Source organism: Lissotriton helveticus, chromosome 1_1 (assembly GCF_964261635.1).
Source record: "Lissotriton helveticus chromosome 1_1, aLisHel1.1, whole genome shotgun sequence".
In the NCBI taxonomy this organism is placed as follows: Eukaryota; Metazoa; Chordata; class Amphibia; order Caudata; family Salamandridae; genus Lissotriton; species Lissotriton helveticus.
In genome coordinates, this window is record NC_136057.1 from 1,636,947,052 (window position 1) to 1,636,968,390 (window position 21,339).

The 21,339-nt window shown below is 43.6% G+C and overlaps 1 protein-coding gene across 2 annotated transcripts in view; it reads left to right on the forward strand.

Annotated features, from left to right (window-relative positions):
* Positions 1–21,339, forward strand: part of PPP1R1A (protein phosphatase 1 regulatory inhibitor subunit 1A) — a 519,576-nt gene that overhangs the window by 391,961 nt on the left and 106,276 nt on the right. For both annotated transcript variants that reach the window (XM_078688653.1, XM_078688644.1), the window contains one exon: positions 9,602–9,844. In XM_078688653.1, coding sequence (XP_078544779.1) covers positions 9,602–9,844 — 243 coding nt within the window. The remainder of the gene's footprint in view (positions 1–9,601; positions 9,845–21,339) is intronic.

Sequence of the window (21,339 nt, forward strand, 5' to 3'; positions counted from 1 at the left end):
AACAAGAAATATCACTATTCATACAATTGTATGTTTAGAATCGGCAACCAATACCAGCCCAACAACCTATGATGTATCCAACCAATAACAGCGTGACTTTACGCCGACCGACCAATCCCAGCGCTGCATGTTGTGACGTGAATGTCACTCTTTGCAGTGGTTCACCCTCCTTCACAATTTTCACGTGGGCACTTTCTCCAGCAACAAGCATACAACTAAATGCAGTATAATAGACACAAAAAACAATTGCCTGTATCACTAAATAAATCAACAGAATACAGTCACACAATAAATGCTTTAATCTATTCTAACACAAGCTCGAGTAAAACCTCGACCTGAGGGGAATCACCCTGATCAGTACAGTTTCTCTCTGCGCAAAAGGTCCGCTGCACTAATCACACCTTACTGTCACACATAAATTTAAGGTCCCTATTTCAATTGGGCTGCTGATGACCTGTCACAACAGATCCCACAAAATGTCAGGAAACGATTACAAAACAGTGTTTTCTACACCTTTAATATCATCCCGGGATCTTAGGCAACGTCAAACCCATAAACAACATCAACTTCTCCGCATTAAACACCATATTCACGTGACATTCGCAACACCTCCGCCAGACATCACACATATATTAGAGCACTGCAAGCTAGACACAAGCCATACAAACAACTCTATTGATACTTACTCCTCCGCTGTTAGTACTCCGCCACCGCGCACTGGAATTCCGCCTATGCTCTATCTCGAACCATAGACTCCGAAACTGGTATTGAAATTAAAGTGGGACTTTAACTATTCTCATGTAAAGTCCCCTAACTCCCTATCTCAAGACCCAAACCATCTCTTGCTACCATTTTGATAATGCATGTAAGTCGGGACCCCGGCAACAGACTTTTCATGGGTGCCTGAGAAACAAAAGAGTCACGACCAATTTCAATTTACAATTACAGTGCTACCCATTTGGTCAAACAGTGAAGCTCAGAGTCAATAAGTGGGATTAAGAATAGATTTATTACAAATTCAAAGCCAGGGTAATATAAAACAGTCTTAGAAACATAGTAGAAACACAGGGTTACTAACGGAAAGGCTAATCTACGCACAAAGTTTATCCTCAATAACAGAAAACAAATGAGGAATTCAGTAACAAAAGTGCAAAGTATAAGAAAAACAGCTTGATGTTTAGATTGAAATCTTTGGTCCTCCTGCCTATGATGCATGAGGGATTCTAATTCACCTTAACTAACCTACACTAATGAATGCTAAACGAAACCCTAATTAGATCCAATAAAGTAGAATGGTGTCAGCATAGTAGAACTTGTATAGAAGTTCTCCAAAAAAAGAACATTATATAGCATAAACCACACAACAAGAGTAGCACATAGAGGTTTGTACCTCTCCTAGTCTGAAAGGAATCTGAGTAAATCTAAAAACTGTTGCCTAGTTATACCACAGAAAAGCCTTCTAGAATTCCATATCAAAGGTCTCGTTAATGTCCACCTTCAAACAATGCTCTTTGTCACCCCCACTCGTAATTCTCTTCTTTTATCCACATATTCGAAACGAACTCTGGTTCATTCTCCTCAATCCCCAGAGACAGAAAGAAGTCCTCCCTTTGCTCGTTAGTCTTATCTTCCTCGACTAATGTACCCCCTTCAAACTTCCATTTCTTGTTCATTCAATGTGCCTTTCCCCATTCATTAGGTCATACCACTGCACCTACAGAGGAAATAAAAACATTGCACCCAAAGGCAACATTCATGTTGAAGGTTAAATGTTGTGAAATCCATATGCTTAAGGCCTTTGGTCAATTTTAGTATAGCAAACATTTCAACATGCGTTGTAACTGTATGGTTACAGATAGAGAGACAGCCACATTATAAGCGCAATGTGTAATCCTAATAGATATATGTCCCATTAAATAATAGATGCAAAGTTTTATTAACATGAGTGTGTAAATACATGGAAATTAATGGTGTTATCCAAACCACACATGTGTAAATATATATGAGAACTGTATTTTGTTGTTACTGTAAGAGAGTGTTAACATACACAAATAATATAAATGTCTAGGTTCCATGACAAATGCACACAAATGTGGCCTTATCAATCATGAAAGGGTGGAACCACATGTATGCTGCTCCATGTGTGTATGTGTAAGCATGTGCTTGAGTGAAACCGAAGGTTGAAGAGTATGTGATATCACTTGCACTACTTCTGGCATTTTGGTGAATTCATGTCCATGTCTGCATCTCTTTTATTTACTGACACTCGGGTGAGCACAGGTTATGTGTCTACCTGGCTCCAAGTTGTTACAGACACTGCCGCTAGTCCTGAGCTTTTCACCTTCAAATTATTGATTTCACTTGTACAAATGTAATTATTTTCATGGGAAAACAAGACAAATACACCTAGGGCCCTATTATGTATAGAGCACACTTTCCCTGTTTGCGCCCTGGCACACCTTAAAACAGGTGCACTGGGCGCAAACAGGGAATGTTCACCCTATTACAAAGGGGGCGGTCATTCAAGTGAAATACTGAGCCACTTTTAAGTAGCCGCTCCATGTTTCACTGTGCGGTGTATTAGAGATCCCCTTGCAGGCGGGTGCAGTCAGCGTCTGGGGGTCCATGGGTCCCCCTTTCCCCCTCCAGAGGAATGCTCTAGATGGCACACAGTGTGCCACATTTTAGGTGGCGCACTTTCAGTGCGCCCTCTGTGGGTGTCTTTGCCTCTGTGCCTGCGTCTGTAATACGGCGCGGGTGCAGAGGCAAAGGAATTCCCTTATTTGCATGGGACACGCCCCTATGCAAATAAGGGAACACCCCCTATCAGCAAAACAGAAGGGGCTGAACATTAGTCTGCGGCCCCTTCTGTTATACCAAAGTACCCCTGGGTGCTCAAAGTGGGCAAAAGACCTATTGCGCCCCTGGGGCACTTACTGTAATATTGCCCCTGCAATGAGTTAGTCTATCACAGAAGTCCAGGACTGGAAACAGTGTTTGTATTGAAGTGGTCATCATATTTACTGGCTAGGTAGGAAGTGGTATTGAATTTTAGTAATAAATGTACTTTGCAAAGGAATAGGAAGAAGGATACTGCATTGATGGGGAGTTATTGAAAGTCATCCAAGAATTGCATGTGGATTCCTACAACCCAGTATCAAATGTGTTTGCTATTTCATCTGGAGACTGTCCGGTGGACAATGATGGCTTGTGGATGAAATTCCTGTACCCTCATCTTGTGATGACCAATGCTGTCCAGAGTCAGAATTTGGGGAGATATAATTTGGCAGATAGAAGCAGACCCCTAAATTTGCCGTCTCTGTAATTATTTTCTCTTTGAGACAAGACAAAAAGCTAGGATAAAGTATTCCTTTCCTGTTGCATATTGTGTCTTGCCATTTTGTAGAGTTGCATTTCAGGTCATGATCACAAACTCCATCTTATTAGAGTTAGGTTTTGAAAGTGGGTTGCCATCCACATTTCAGTGTCTAAAAGGCAAGTGTTGTGATTACTAATGGAGTCTGGTGATTTGATGTATTTGAGGTGGTATGCAGTTTGCATATGTATGCACAATCACTATTTGTGCTAGTATTGAGCAAGGCATTAGGCTGAACAAAATCTGGCAGAGTTCACATCCTGTAGGTGGACATATTGCTGGAGTCATCATAAAGGCAGCTGTGCTTGATCAAACTGTTTGCACGTTATCTTGGTACCAAGTTATGTGCAGCGCTTGAGGGGCTGTGCATGGTTTGATTTGTCACGGCAAAAACTGATGCCGTTTATTTTCGCTGTTGTTGTAAGTGATTGTTCGCTACCCAGCATGAAAAATGTCTATATGTTGCTTAATACCCTATTTATCTTAGTAGCTGCCGGTAGAGAGTTCCCTGCCATATCAGTATTTGGCTATAAGAAGAGTTTCTTTATGGTAATGAGCTCCCTTTATCAGGTTTGAACATGGATCACCTTCTACATCTCAAAGCACAAAGCCAATTGTTTCATGTAGGGAAGGAAGTCTTTTGATTTTAGATCTAAATATTGGCAAATGCTTTTATAGTATTCAACCAATATATCCCAAAGTTTTGGAATATGCTTTTAAGTGAAACCTATGGAAGAAACTGAAAGGGAGGAGAGAGAGTTTGAAGAGAGCTTATTTTGGGAACATTGATTATGAGCTGATTTAGAGAAGTAAAGGAAAATATTTGCGCACGATTTTTGGTCATGGCCATTTGGAAGTCGAGGAGTTTCCATAGAAATGTCAACTCACTAGAGGTAAGCACCACTGATGTATCAGAAAATGTAGAAATACCAGTAAGACCAATTCATCTGTTTCCGTGTTTAGGAGAACTACTACTAACTGAAGATAGTTGGTTCCATGAAGCATCAGGTTCAGAAAACTGATTTATTTTCGATTTATATGGAAAAAGTTACCTGAATTCATCATGCATCTAGGGGATAGCTTATTTCCCTTCACCTATATAGCTGGTTATAATGTCTTTAGTGCCACTCCTGAACGTTTTTCTTCTTTTCATGTATTGCTAAACTGACACCGGCACAGACGCCTGCTGTCCTTTGCAGATGTTTTATTTTACGTACTTAGTCCGAAACACAGACAAACAGTGTGCAAGGAAATGCAAGAATGGATATGGCCAGCTCTTGTGTTTGTTAATGGGAGCAAGCTTGGCTCCATGTGTTCCCTGACCAACCTAATCCTTTTTAGGTGTTGCCTAGCAGTGCGCATGCGCTGCATAGGCAAAAAGACCTATAGCAATCACCACAGCTTTTCAGGCAAAAACGTGCACGTGTTCCATTTCCTTCAATGGCAACGCATGCATGTTTGGCGATTCCCTTGCGGGAGCGAGCTTGACACCATATGTTTGTAATTAACTTACAAACACATGGTGCCCCTGGCTCGCTCCCGCAAGGGAAACAGGCGCAGGCCCCCTCCTTTCTCCCCCCTCCCCCTGCTCCCAGCGTGAGGCGCGCGCGCATGTTCTTTATTCACTTGGCTCTGCACACATATGATTGTTTATCTTGTGGATTAAGCTGTGCGTGTTCAGTTTCCTCCCGCCCCCCTCTTTCCCCTGTTCCTTCTCTGGCTCTGTGGTCATGCTCTTTAGAGGAGGGGGCTGGGTAGAGCTGGGGCCGCTCTGCATGCTTGTTTTAGGAGGCTTCATTATAATGTATATGATACTTGCTCTATATTTTCAAGACTCCACTCGTACACAGGTTCATATCGTCAAACTGGACTCTTGGCTCGGCTCTGGGTCGACTATCTGTTAGCTCGCCCACCTCTACTTAATTGCAAATCTTTCAACTGGCCGGCTCACGCTTTGGCTTTATATGCCCTGGCGGCAGTGACAGGCTTAGAGCGCCAAGGACAAGAGTACTCTAATGACCATGTTCTCGCAGCGGGTCTTACCTCACTCCTGAAGAAGAGGTAAAAGTCAATAGTGAAGAGTCAAGCAGCTCGCCAATGATGAAAGGTAGCAACGGGCAGCAGCGGGAAAATGTGCTGGGACCTTGCATTCAATGGAAAACCATTGGAGCCAATGAACAGCAAGCAAGCACTTCCCCGGCTAATCGTAAAGCAGCCTGAAAGTATTCGAGGGGCCACAGCCACTGCATTTCGGAACACTGTTCAGCTGGCCAACCCCTGACACAAATTCTGCCAACCAATCCAAGGCCACATGGCTTTCCAGTCACATGCAGAATACGTTTCCTGCTCACTGATTGGTTTCGAGTTTGTTGATACCCAGGGGCTGACCTGTTGGCTTTTTGGTGAAATACATCAGGAGCAACGAGTTTCAGGAAAGTTTTATACGCCCCCTAGTCCCAGTTCGTTTGACGTTTGCGATGTTAAAGGGACTGTGTTTTAATTAGTATGTTCAGGTTTTTGGTGATGTTGCGATGCTTGGAACTTGTACAAATGCACAAACCCACCATTTTTTGGTGTGAGCTTGTGCCGCATGCAGCATTGTGGGTCATTAGCGTCCCTGCAGTGCCCACTTGCAGCATTGTGGGTCGATGGCGTCCCTGCAGTGCCCACTTGCAGCATTGTGGGTCGTTGGCGTCCCTGCAGTGCCGTTTCATGAGAGCAGTATGGTGCACTGTATGCAAGGTGAGAGTTCACAAGTGGTTTTGTCGAGATGCTGTGTTTTCCTTGACTATGAGGAGTGCAGGCCCCTTGGTGGGAGGGTGGTGGCACTGGCTGTGGTCAGGCATTTGTCGGGTGTCATGTGTTTGGCTCTTTGTGCCTCGGATCTCCTCCGGTTCACTGTGGGTGCTGCTCATCACATGGAGGCCTGTCCTATTGGCTTTGCCAATGCTGTGGGGATTGGGGGCAATGTGCTTGAGGATTGGATGTGACTGGCGACTCTGTGGCTAAGTGATCTTTCATATGTAGAGGAGTGTCTCGTGCATTCCGATAAAGGCACTTTTATTTTTTTGCAGTTTTATATAGCGTCTTGAAGGTGTCGGAGCGCTATACAAAGAGCATTTATTTTGTTAGGCATTTGGAGATTTAGTAATTTGCCCAAAATCACAGGATGTTGAGCTAACGCAGAGACTCGAACCCCGTACCCAGTCTCAAGGCCGACCGCTCCAGCCGTTAAGCCACATTCTCTCTTGGAGGGAAGGTAGAAAGTTACACAAAACTGCTGAGAGCATGAGGCCAGGAATACGTTTTTATGTATATTTAATAACATTGCTGCCAATACGTTTTGCAGACAGCTGCGGGGTTGGCAGTTAACCGCGGCTCATAGCACTCTTAATGGGGGCGGTTTGATAGTGAAGATTCTACAAATGTCATGAAAACACGTTTTTGTTCAGTGCTGAAAACAAATGTACCCCATGAACCCATAATTTGAGGACGATGGCATAAGGGAGCGGAGTGATGAGGGAGGAGTCCAGAAGAGCAGCATGAGTAAATTACAGGCACCCCATGCGTTATTTTTTTTTATGTAACATTTTTTTTTTTTTACTTTTTTTTTTAATTGTAAACCAAGGCAGTTACAGTGGCAGGAATATCTTCAGTAATACAGCAGAGTTACAATCATTTTACATTCCTTAGTTCAATAAACAGTACTTCAAGTGGCAGTAATACATCTCGATCTCCTTCATTAACAGTTCTCCCCCCCCCACCCCATTGTTATTTGTGTTTTTATTTTTACATATTCTGCCCCAAGTGGCAACGGCAGCATGTGATGGCCACGCTCTTCTGGCTTCCTTACTCGGTATTTAACAGACTACATTTTTGGCTAGCTTTGGAGGTAAAGCCACCTCCTGCCGAGGTCCACGTCATCCAGCAGGTCTCGGGGTGTGATGCTGCTAAGGTAACTCTGGTAATTTTGCATTTGTTGGAGAGATCGGTGTGCATTCGCTGGTAACGGGTCTAAATCGTCATAAAATAGCTCAGAGGGTTAATGTACCTTCTGCAGAGTTCTAGGTTTCAGCAACTTATTTTAATATTCTGTTACGTAGTTTGGTGGGCTCGTGATTTTCTTGCAGGGGTCCTTAAAAAAATCACCCAGACATTCTCTCACTTTAATGGACTCCGTGTAGCCTGCGAAGGCATACGTTTTAACTCAATATTTTGCTATTGTAAGATTGTTAATATGGCTTTTAATGAGAAGTGATACATACTTAAGTGTCAAAAAATTCAGTATGTATCACCTGTTCAATAGACGATTATACATAATGTACTTCAATACACACTTACTGAAATACATATGGCATTTTTAGAGAGCATGGATAGATGTTATGTCTTACACAGATACACAAATTGAGAAACATCCAGAATTTCTGTAAATCTCAGCATTTTGTGAATTTACACTGCAAGGGATTTCTGTTTCTCTTGCTAGGCTGCTGGGTGCAGTGACCATGTATGATATTCCAGCTCTTCTGTGATTGACCTCTAGCTGTTCTCATCCTGAAAGACACTGCAACTCCAAATTAATTGGATTGTCTGTGAAGTGAGGTTTCATGCAGCCAGCCATTTTCTAAAGCAAAATGAGCCCTTTCCAGATCCCCAGAGAAGCACACTGAATGTGCATGGGTGACACTACTGGTGCCAGTCACCACCTCCGCACCAGCACAGCATCATCACAGCATCAGTACAGAACCACCTCGGCATCAGTGCACCACCACCTCAGCAGCAACTCGGCACCAACACAGCCCCACTTCAACATTAGCGCAGCACCACCTGCACCAGTGCAGCGTCACCCCAGTACCAGTGCAGCATCAGTCAGCACCACCTGAGCATCACTCAGCACCATCCCAGCATCAGCACAGCATCAACTAAGCGCAGCACCCACTCAGCACCACCTCAGCATCACTCAGTACCAGCACAACACCACTTTAGCACCACCTGAGCACCATCGCTGCATCAGCACAGCACCACCTCAGCACCAGCACAGCACCACTTCAGCACCAATCAGTGTCACTCAGCACCATTTCAGCAGCACCACTGCAGCACCAACAGAGCATAACTCAGCAGCACCTGAGCACTGCCACAACACCAGCACAGCCCCACCTCAGCACCAGCACAGCCCCACCTCTGCATCACTCAGCCCCAGTGCAGTACCACCTCACTACCAGTGCAGCAGCTCCACCTCACTACCAGTGCAGTAGCACTACCTCAGCATCAGTGCAGCAGCACCACTTCAGCATCAATGAAGCAGCACCACCTCAGCATCAGTGCATCACTCGGCGCCACCACAGCGCCACTTACCACCATTTCAGCACCAGTGCAGCATCTATTCAGCATCGCTCAGCACTACCACATCACCACCTCAGCATCCGCACAGCACCATCCCAGCATTGGCACAGCACAACCTCCACATTGGTGCACCTCCACCAGTGCAGCACCAGCACCCCCCACCACAGCATCAGGGCAGCACCACCTCAGTAGCAACTTAGCACCAACATAGCACCACTTCAGCACCAGTGCAGCATCACCTCAGCACCAGTGCAGCAACACCTCCGCATCAGTGCAGCATCACCTGAGAACACCAAAGCATCACTCAGCACCACCACATGAGTCCCTGCGCAGCAGCACCTCAGCGCAGCAGCACCTCAGCACCCGTACAGCACCTGTTCAGCACCAGTGCAGCAACACCTCTGCACCAGTGCAGCATCAACTCAACATCACCTGAGAAACAGCACAGAATCACTCAGCACCACATACTCAGCACCAGTACAGCACCACCTCTGCACCAGTGCAGCACTATAACCTCAGCATCATCAATCATTGGCAAAGTCAATAGGTCTCGCCTTTGGGACCTTATAAGTGTTTAGCCATGCAACACTTGATGTTGTTGCACCAAGGATATTGTGCTGGATAACTAAACACTTATAAGGTCCCAAAGGTGAGACCTATTGGCTATGCCAATGCTTGTTGTCTTTGTGTATAAAGTAGGTACTTGTCTATTTGTTGCCAGTTGTGCACATTTGTGAAGCAAATTGTGGTGTGCTATTTTACACAGTAGGTATGTGACTTTAGCCCAATGTAACTGTGCACTTGCACCAAGTGACTAGTTGTGCATCGTTGAGTCTCAGCCACTAAAGAGTATCCTCAGTATAGTATTTTTTTTGTCTCCACCAGAACTCCAGTTGCTAGCAGAGCATCATCTGTGTAGACAGCAGCAGGAGGCTGAAGGTGGTGGCAGCATTGATCGCCACGACAGCCAATCAGAGAAGCATACCCCGGGATGCTGCCACCAAGGTGACACGGAGTCAAGCCCAGCCCAAGGAGAGGCAAAGCCATGCAGTTGTCTTAGAAAAGATAGCATGGAATTGGATTCCAGACTGGGTTCACAAGAGAGTGGACACTCGGATGCTTCGGAAGGTATGTTATCAGTTTCAAGATCGCACATGTTCAAACAGGAAAGAGGGGTAAAATTGCTTTATAAGAAATTGGAAGCAATAAAAAGTGCAGATTTTTTATTTTAGTTTGACTTTCTTACACCCTTGATAGCTAAGAAAAACCTTCTTGCACATATGATATCTGTCGCTATTTTAATGTATTCCACTTGGAACATGGACAATCTACTCCTAATACAGACATCAGTGCTGATGTTTTTTGGTTATCAATTTCCACTTGACTGCTTTTTAATCAAGACTTCTTGCCCATCTTCTCTGCCAAAGGGATGGGGGATAGTTTTGCTCATTTGGCCAACAGTGAGGAGTCCCGATAGACTGGTCACTATTGCGAGAAGTGATATTTGTGTTTAATGATTAGTGCAATTACTTGCTTTTTGCTCAACGAAGATCAGCAACACCGTCCTCGACAAACTTTGCAATTGTAGATGCTACATTGAATTAGAAACATTAATATATATAAACATATGCAAAACATATGCTTGATTAGTGAGCGAACCACTGTCTGCCCCATTCGTATGTATGTTTCTGTACTTTTGTTATTTGTTCTCTTTGTGTGTATATTTATGCTCTATGCATAGGGCATAATTATTGAAGGGCTGCTTCCGTAAAATATTTGACTTTGCCCTCTGCCCATTGTGTTTCCAGATGCTCCATTGTGCCCGTTGCTCCCAACGAGGTGGGGGAGGGGGTAGACATTATTATTAGATCTTATTACTCTTTTAAAGAACTCTCCCACTTATTTTCCTTTCTCAGAGTTATTGGGATTTTCTATCTCCTCCTCTCTCGTGTTAGGCAGTGGGCTAGTTTGTTATCATCCTCTGGGTCCAGCCGAAGCTTTCATTCCCTTGATTTCATTTTGCCTATGTCCTGCTTCCATTCTAAATTGTGTGTGGTAGGGGATTTTACCATATTGAGTTAATCATTTCCCCTACTAAAACATGCCGACTTTATTGATGGAATGATGTCAGTGAAGTTATATCCGAAAGTGTCAGGGCCCACATATCTTGAAGGACATACTTAGGATTTGGTCTTTGGACTGACTGAGCTGCTTGAATGGATGGAAACTACTCAGCAGGCATGGACAGATCATTATCTTGTCAAATTTATTTTGACGCCTCATTTGAGGTAGTCTCCGGGGTAACAAACTCCCAGGATATCTCAGTTGAAGCAGTATTGGAGTAAACTCACCATTCCCAAACTCTTTAGCCAGTTGGATGGGGGTGAGAGACCTTCTAACCCACATCTTTGGAAAATGGCTATAAGTAATATGTCCTATGGGTGGAAATAGCACTGGGTTTAGTTTTGCCTCTAAAAAAAGTTACGCTGAAGCACACAGACCCTCCACCCCATGGTACATTATAGCCTTATCTAATGATAAAACACAGTGTACGAGACCTAAAAGACTGCCATGTTGGTTATTCCATAAAGGCAATATTGGAACTAAAGTGAGCGCTGTCTAACTATAAGAAATCGATTGCTCTGTAAAAACAGAATGTTATGGGAAACTAATTCTTGCCACGAAACCCACATCCATGGAAATTCTTAAATTAGTGAGGTCATTTACTGCACCTAGCTGTGTGTCGTCCTCTATTGAGCATTCAAAAAGCTTGTAGATCAGCTTTCCTTGAATTTTGAGGACAAAATCTGTGCCTGTGTTTGCTCCTCAGAAAAGGTACATACATCTAATTTGGAAGAGGTGTCTATCGCCTCCTCAAGTGGCTGTTGTTTGGGGCACCTGGCATGTGTATTGATGGGGAGGAGGTGAATGGGACTCCTCATTTCGATCGTTTTGAAATGTTGCCCCTTGAACAATTGACCTCCATTAGCGCTATGATCGAGTCAGGTTCTCCTCTGGACTTCGTTCCTCCAAAATTTTAGAAGGAGGTGAGGGTGTCTCTCAAAGTTTGCAACAATTCCTTAAGTAATACATGGATGGATACAGAATGGGAATGGGCACCAATTGTCTTCTTTTTGAAAATGCAGAATGCAGATCAATCTGCCCTTGCAGGTTTTTGTCCCATCTCACTTCTCCCTTTTTGGGAAAAGGTTTTGGTAAAATATGTCAATTCGGTGCTTTCAGATTTTTGGAACAACGCCATATCCTTGAGCAGGTATAAACTCTCTTTCATCCGGCCAACAACATTGAATCTGCCTTGTTAGCAGTTCTAGAAGATTTGAGGCTGTCAGCGGATAGGGATAGGACAGACCCGATAGCTTCAGTTCTTTTGGATATGTCCGCAGCCTTTGATACAGTTTCCCACTCTGTTCTCCTTGCCAGGCTCAGGGAGATTGGTAGTGGTAGAACAGCCCTTCAAAGGATAATTTCCTATTTAGAGGATATACTCCAAGCTGTTTACTTTCCTCCTTTCATGTCCTATTTCAGAGCCTTGGGCAAGGGGGGTCTCTCAGGGTTCCATCCTTAGCACCACCCTGTTTAGCCTATATATATTGCCATATTGGCTGTATTAATCAGGTCTTTTGGTGTGAACTACGCTGATGACACTCAATTTTTGCTCTGCATGAAGTATTTCATCAGGGTATGCCTGTGGTATATTCTAGGCTCTATTCCGATGATCTGAAGTTTAATACCGAAAAGAAAGATATTTGTTGGCGGATTCATTTAGGTTGGGTGGCCTTTTACCTCTACATTCTAGCACCTACTGGAACCTATTCCCTTCCCATCTCCCTTCTCAGTCTGTATAAAATCTTGGATTCTATTTTGATGCATACTTTGCGTTGATGCAGCAGACAAACCATTTGACTCCTTACTGTTTCTTCCTCATGAGGGTTCTCAGGAAAATAGCCCCACTGCTGCTGTCAGCGGCTCAAAAGCTAGTGGTTCAGGCAACTATTCTTAGCCGTTGTGACTACTGTAATTCTCTTTATTTGGGAGCCCCTCAGGCTGTGTTGAATAAATTACAGCACATTCAAAACATGGTGGCCAAACTAGCTCTTGGCCTGCATTGGCATGCTTCATCTTCTCCTGCACTGTGTACACTAAACTGGTTTCGAATGGCTAAAAGTATTATCTTTAAATCTTTTTTTATTGTACAACATGCTAATCATAACGCTGGTTCATTTTATCTGAGGAAAAGGTTTAAGATGTATATTCCAAATAGTTCCCTTTGCTCTATGGATGCTTACTTTTTACAATTCCCAAATTTGTGCATGCGCGCCAAGGATAAAAGGCTTTTTCAGTGGTGATGGTGAGGAACACTCTGTCCATTACTCTGCAGAAAAACATTAGTTTGAGGCATGTGTGTCTGTGGAAAAACACGCTGTGCATACTTCCGGCATCTAGTTTTGGGCTCAGATGTGAACAACTTGTTTTTCTTCGTCTTTTTGAGTCATGGGATCTAGTGACTCCAACAACTACTGGTAATGTGCATTGGCTCCATTGTTAGATTGTGTTATTTCCACCTTCTGGTTCAGACATGTTAAAGAGAGTTTCGTAATGCTTATGTGTGACTTTCACTACAATTCATGTGATGTTCACAGGAATTTTGGTGCAGTGTGAGGTAATCTGTTTAGAGGCACCTAGTGTTGATTCCTGCAGTCAGTGATGGGGGAAAGGGACATTTTAATCCCACACAAAAGGGGGCTCCCTTGTGTGCTAGCACCCACACTTATAATATCTGATTTGACGGTGAATGATCCTTTTAAGGAAATAGGGGGCGGGATCCGTGTTCGAAAGAAGAGGACCATAGAATTTTAAAGAGGTAAAAGAAGTAAAAGTGTAGCAGCACAAACTTTCAAGCATTGGTGCATCACCAACTCAATTGGACTAATATCACGGTCCATCTGAGCACATAGGGATCAGATGGTGGACCTCGTTCAACATTTCCCAGAGCAGTACCTCAAGAAAGGAAAAGATTTGATGGTGGAAGGTAAAATTATCTCCAATACAAAAATACGTTGTGCACTGGATGCGGCTGACAGACGCTTTTGGCATTAACACCAGTGTCCTATTACGTTGCCAAGCCTGGCTGCACCTGTCTGGTTTTAAATCAGAGGTTCAACAGAACCTTTTAAATGTACCCTTCTATAAGCAGTATCTCTTCGGCTCTCAGGTGGATGAGATGCTAGAACATATAAAGGAAGACACTGACAGGACCAAAGCAATGGGTGCCCTACAGATTTGAGTTTGCGGTTAGTGGAAAAGATTACCTGTTCAAAATACCTCCATTCGGGGTTACCACAGCCCCAAAAGTATTTTTCCAAATGTCTGGCCATAGTAGGAGATCATCTCAGGAGGAGGGTATCCACATCTTTCCTTAACTGGACGACTAGCTGATCAAGAGTGCCCCACACCAGCGATGCGTAGCGCATACCCAGACCCCATCCATGGTCTAGGTTTCATAATCAATCGGACCAAATCCCACTTCCAACTCCTTAAAGTACAGCCTTTGCTCAGGTCATCCTAGACTCTAGGGTGGGGAAGGCATTCCCTAGTCCAGCATGAGTGCATGCCTTCCAAGAAGTGCTGCCTATTTTTCAGCCAGATGGTCAAGTAACAGTCAGAACTGTGATACGATTGCTGACATGATTGAATCTTCCATAGCCGGATTGCTCATACATCTTTTACAGGAGTGCTTAGCAGCACAGTGGTCTCAAGCATAGGGTCATCTAGAGGATCTGGTGTTGGTTTGGGGCCACACACATAGCTCCCTGCAGTGGTGGAACACAAACAACATGTTACAAGAGCGGTCCTTCCTCGATCCAGTTCCACAAGAGACCATCACCACAGATGCCTCACTCTTCGGTTGGGATGTACATCTTAATCATTTCACCATTCAGGGGAGGTGGACACCTGTCCAGAAATCCCTCCACATCAACCACCTGGAGCTGCTGGCTGTACAGCTTGCTCTCTAGGCATTTTAATGTTTTAATACAACAGAAAACAGTCCTGATGCTCACAGACAGCACAATTATCGTGGTTACTTATAAAAACAAGAAGGAACATACTCAAAACAGCTATCCAGTGTGGCTCAGAGCATCTGGCGGTGGTTAGTACAGCACAGAGTACACTTGGTCATTGAGCAAATTTTTGGGGTGGACAACAATCTGGCAGACCTGCTCAGCAGGACGCATCAACAAGTCCACGAGTGAGAACTCCACCCCCAGATCCTACCTCCCTAATTCCGGCGCTGGGGGTTTCCACAAATAAACCTGTTCATCACAGCAGAAAATGCAAATTGTCCAAACTTTGCTGCCAGATTACCACACCATCAGTCCATGGGCAATGCACTATGGATTTCAATGCTTTGTTAGGAAACTCCAAAACAGCTCTAACAGAGGCTTTGGACAAAATTGCTCCTCCAAAAAGATGTGCACCACAAACCTACGAGTTTCTGCTCCTTTGTATACAACAAGGCTAAAAACTGAAAAATCGGCTAGTAGAACTGAAAATCAACAGGAGAAGGACTCTTGTAAACTTGCCCTGTCCAGATATCACTTTAATATTAGATCTACATGCAATCACTTTATTACTAACCAAATTGAACAGGCTGGCAATGCACCTAAAGTGATTTTTTAAGATTATTCATGAACTAGCAGCCCGACGTTGCCCGGATATGAAATAGAATGTCTGCAATGGTTGTCACGTATGCATCATTAGGTAAGTTGCAGAAAAGGTAAGATTAGTTAGATGGGTGCTTTAAGAATGACCTTGCACGTCGTCTTTTACCTGTTCCGTTCACCTGTGCATATAGGGTAAAGTTAGTTCTCCATTGCTGTGCAACATGGGCGTACGCTTCTGCAGCCAGTGTGAGGCTCCGGCCTTGTGATATGTGCCTCAGTTGACGTGTTTGCCCGCTGTGTTGTCAGTTCCACGACCCACATTGGCGTGAACGGCGAACGCACCGCAAATTGCCAAAAGCACCGGCCAGTGTTTTTGTAACGGTAGTCGCCCCCAGAAGGCTTGGCGCAAGGGGTAGAATCCAACTTGGTTTGAGGCGCGCCTATCGCTGTCTGCAGACGCCCTACGCACAAGGCCACAAGGGAGTCCTGTGAACGCTTGTTTTCCAGGATTTCCGCGCCCCATTTTTGCCGATTGCCCGTTGAATACCGCGCACATTGCTGTATGGCGACGCCCCACATGCTCACAACGGAGCCCTGTGAACGCTTCTTTTACCGGATTTCCACGCACCATTTTTTCCGAATGCCGTTTGAATGCCGCAACCATTGCTGTATGATGACACCCCCAGCACAACGCACATGCCCACAAGGAAGTACTGTGAAGGGTTTTATTTTCGTAATGCGTAGCGAATGCCACTCTGTATGGCCACGCCCCCAGCACAACGTACACACCCACAATGAAGTACTTTGAAGGCTTTAGTTTATCGCTGTATGCACACGCTCCCAGCAGAACGCCCGAGCAGAACGCCCACGCCCACAAGGGACTACTTTGCCCCTAAGGTTCTTTTACCCTTCTAATGTATATGGTGGCCAGCTGTATAGCCTATGTCCATCTGCTCCAACTGTCCTTTCTAATGCTGTATTGGGTGTTGTGATTGGTGCTGTGGTTCCTGAGATTACCCGCCTCAAAGGTTTGGGCTCTCTCTTTATATTATTAGTATGGATTCACAAAGCCTCAGGCATGCACGCAGCCCTTCTTAGTGCCACAGGAACTGTGTGACTCCCTTTACCACTTTTTTCAAGAGAAAATCTCACAGATGTATTTAAACTTTAACACCCTGCCTACGATAGACCCTTGTGTTACCAGTAATATGACAAATATGGGAGGAGCTTGGACACCCTCACTAATCCGGTTTGAACCATTCTCTTTGGAGGAGGTCCAGAGGTCCCGAGGTTAGTCGAAAACAGCCTCTCCCCTTATACCTGCCTGTCCAAAGTCATGGCTTTACTATCTAAACATCTTGCTTTGGCCACTCGAGCTGTTTTCAATTGTTTGGTGGAAATGGGCACAATTTCCTCTGAATGGAAAGCTGTACTTTCCTACTGATCCTAAACAAAGCTAACCTGAATCCTATCATTTTAGGCTAGAAGGCCTAATTAACACCCAACTCACAACCTATTCTCCCAGTCCTACCGTTTGTGGTATGGAGGCTGAGGCAGACATCTCCCACTCTCATCCTAGTAGCTCGAGTCTGGGCGCACCAGGCATGGTACACCACACTGCTCAAACTCTCGCTAGTTCCCCATGAGAAGTTGCCCAACAGGCCTGACCTTCTCACACATGATCATGGCACTATCTGACATCCCAACCTCAGCAACTCAACCTAGCGATTTGGCTCTTGAGGTCATAGAGTTTGGTTACCTTAACCTCCTAGAGGAATGTATGTCTGTTCTGAAAGAAGCATTCAGGACCAATATCAGGGCCTGAAATTGAAACGTTTTGTACACATCTGTCTGCCCAAATATATCCCCTCATAGCATTGGTACAGGACATTGTCTGTTACCTGCTCCACCTGCAGAAAGCAGGCTTTGCCCACGCTTACATTAGACTACACTTGGCAGCTGTAGCTGCCTACTTACAAAATAGGCAACATGCTTCATTGTTCAGAATACCATTCATTAAAACATTTATGGAAGGCCCCAAAATAGTTATTCCACCTCAGACACCTCCTGCTCCAGTGTGGAACCTCAATGTGGTCTTACAAGACTCATGGGCCCCCCTTTTAACCCTTTCACCCTTGTCAATTGAAATTTCTCGTTTGGAAGGTGGCTTTCCTGTTAGCCATCACTCACCTCAGGCGGATTAGTGAAATAACCTCTGTTACCCTGGAAGAGCCTTTCTTGCAGGCATATCACAAAAGAGTGGATCTCGGGACCAATCCAAGATTTCTCCATAAGTTAGTTTCCAGTTTCCACATTTACCGGATACTTCAGCTTTCTGTCTTTTTTTTCGACACCCAGAGACTCTAGCGGAACATGCTCTACAAACTCTGGATGTCAAAAGACCATTTATGTACTACATCGACATAATTAAATCCTTCTATAAAACACACCAACTTCTCGTGGCTTACTTCAGACCACACAAGGGGTTTGCCATTTCCACAGCGGGCATTGCTTGCTGGTTGGTCAAATGCATACAGACTTGTTATGCAAAATCTAAAAGAACCCTACCCGTCCCACCCAGACCTCATTCTACTTGCAAGAAAGGGCCTTCTATGGCCTTCTTAGTCAATATACCAAAAGGATGATGTGGTGTTGTGTGTCATGCATGGAATCAGGAATACTGCTGTGCTCCGGATTCCATAGGATGACAGTTACGACCCAGGTTACCTGATCAGACGTATCTTATGCTTCTCAACAATAAATCTCTACAACCTCATTATATTGGTTCCAGAAGATACATCATTTCACTGGCGACGATTGGGCGACGACCCTAATTAACCTGGAGTCCCTACCTGCATCACTGAACCTCGTCTGATGCGGAGGATCACGGAATGCTTAAATGACTCATGACGGTGGCTGCGCTGTGTTCCTGAAGGTGAACCCGTAAAGAAAATGAAAACGCCGTTTTCTATGGTCTTCGTGAGTAGATGCTGAACAATTTTGCACAATATCCGGATTTTCGGGTGAGTCGCGCATATTGAGCCAGTGCGCATGCGCAAGGTGTACAGCGGGCGCATGCGCAAGGAGTAATACACTTGCCAAACGGGGCGCGAGATGTACATGCGCATGGAATAGCAGCGCTAGTCTAAACTACACGCGAGCCACGCAGCAACTCATCTGAACATAAACAAAGCTCAACTGCTCACGCGAAAGACGTCATAACGTCATTTCACGCACGGCGGCCATCTTTTGGGAAGAAAAATCCCTTACTTGACATTGAACATCGAACAAACGTCGATCTTTCTCGTTTTTAACTGAATTACGCATCCAACTTCAATATAAAACGCTAATTTTCAACATATATTATTTAAAAAACCTTAATCTTCATTTAAGCACAAAAAAAAAAAAAAAAAAAAATATTTACAATAATAATACATTAACAATAAATTAATAAGGAAGAACTCCATTACACTACATTACAATGGAGAGTTTTTCTGCACCACCACCATTCTTACCTAATCCAGGTGAACCAATCCTAGAGTGGAAAAGGTGGAAGGAAGGTTTTCATGCTTATATTGAAGCAATAGGAGGAGATGACTATACGGACAAACGCAAACTAGCCATCTTGAAACACTGTTTGGGTGCAGAAGGAAGACATGTCTTGAGTCATTTGCCTATATCTCCTGATGGTGTATCTACTTCGGAAGGCACAATTGACGTTTTTGAAGAAGCAATAAAACAGTTAGATAAACAATATATAAAAAAAGTCAACATTGTAGTTGCTCGCCACAAATTCTTGAGCAGGGGACAATTACCAAATGAATCGGTTGACTCATTCGTAAATGACTTAAGAGTTTTAGCTTCCAAATGCAAATATTCGACATTTCATGATCAGATGTTGCGTGATCAAATGGTTCACAAAATTGCTGATGTCAAACTACAAAGTAAACTGTTAGATGCAGAAGATTTGACTTTAGATAAAGCGTTGGATATTGCTCATCGTTTTGAAAATATGAAGCTTGGAGTAAAAGAACTTGCGGAGAAAAGCATTGCCGAAGTCAACCTGGTGAAGAAATCAGGTTTTGAAGAAAAACCTTTCAGAAATAGAAATCCACAATTTCAACAAGGAAGAGAATTTGCATGTTTCAAATGTGGTAGCCCGGATCATTTAGCTAATGACAGAAAATGTCCAGCGATTGGTCAAATGTGCAGATACTGTAGAATGAAAGGTCATTTTAGCAAAATGTGCAAGAATAAGAATAAGTTCAAAAATAAGAATTTTACTCAAAGAAAGAATCCTGATGAACATGTGAATGAAATTGATGACGATTATTTAGAAGAAGAATTTCTGTTTGCAATATATGAAGTCAATAATGGCGAGAAAGACTCACCTTATTGCACTGTAAATGTTGGAGGAAAGGAAATTAATGTCATGGCTGATTCAGGGGCAAAGCGCACTCTTATTGGTGAAGAATGGATGAAAGAATTTCCTGGGTTAAAATTGTCGCCTCCAGATATAAAATTACTTGGATACGGCAAGAAACCCATTGATATTCTTGGTTTCTTTAATACATCCCTAACTTTCAAAGGCAAAACTATTGATTCAAAGGTTTATGTAGCCAAAGATGGCTCTTGTTTGTTGGGTTGGCCTCAACAGAGGGACTTAATGATAAAATTAGATCCCAATCATCCAGAACAAGTACTAGGGTATTCTGATTTGATCTTGAATGTAGACTCTGATCTTGCTTCTGAATGCGAGAAAACATTTCCTGCAGTTTTTTCAACCTCCAAGTTAGGTCTTTTGAAAAACTTTGAACACAAAATCATTTTGAGGGAGGATGCCATCCCGAAGGTCCACAAAGTTAGGAATGTTCCCTTACATTTAAGAGAAGCAGTAAAATCTGAACTTAAAAGGTTGTGTGATTTGGACGTCATTGAGGAAATAGAATCCTCCGTTTGGTTATCCCCAGTCGTTGTCGCTCACAAGCCCAACGGCAAAGTAAGACTCTGTGTGGATTTGAGGGATTTAAACGAGAATGTTTGGGTAGACAGGCATCCGCTTCCCAATATCAATGAAATGTTCACGAAATTGAAGGGGGCATCAATTTTTTCCACTTTGGACCTGTCAAATGCTTATCATCAGATAGCACTGCACAAGGACAGTAAGCATTTGACATCCTTCATCACTTCGGAGGGTGCTTTTAGGTACAAGAGGATGCCTTTTGGCCTAATTTCAGCATCTTCCGTTTTTCAAAGGGTCATGCATAATCTTTTTAAGGATTTTGTTAATGTCTTATACTTCCAAGATGACATCTTAATCTTTGCATCCAATCCATCTGATCATTCCGAGATTTTGTACAAAGTTCTATGTATATTACAAGATAGTGGTCTAACACTTACAAAAGAAAAATGTAAATTTGGTGTAACTTCCGTTGATTATTTGGGGCATACCATAAGTAAAGAGGGCATTTCCCCGAAAATGAATTTAGTTAAAGCTATAGAGTCAGCACCAGATCCTGTTGACAAAGATCAGCTAAGATCTTTCTTGGGGCTTGCAGAATATTATTCAAAATTTATTCCCCTATTTTCTGACAAGACGGTTAACATGAGAAACTTGATGAAAAAAAATGTCCAATTTCTTTGGGATGATAACTGCAGGAAGGAATTTTTATTGTTAAAAAAGAGTATCATATCAGCACCTGCATTAGCAACATTTAACACAGCCAACAGTTCATTTGTTATCACAGATGCTAGCAATGTAGGAGTTGGAGCAGTATTGATGCAACGTCAAAAAGGTCAATTAGTGACGATTGGGTTCGCATCTAGACCTTTGAGGGATGCAGAATGCAAATATTCCACATTAGAGAAGGAGGCGCTAGCTTGCTGGTGGGGCATTGAATACTTCCGTAAATATGTATATGGCACTGTCTTTAAACTTTG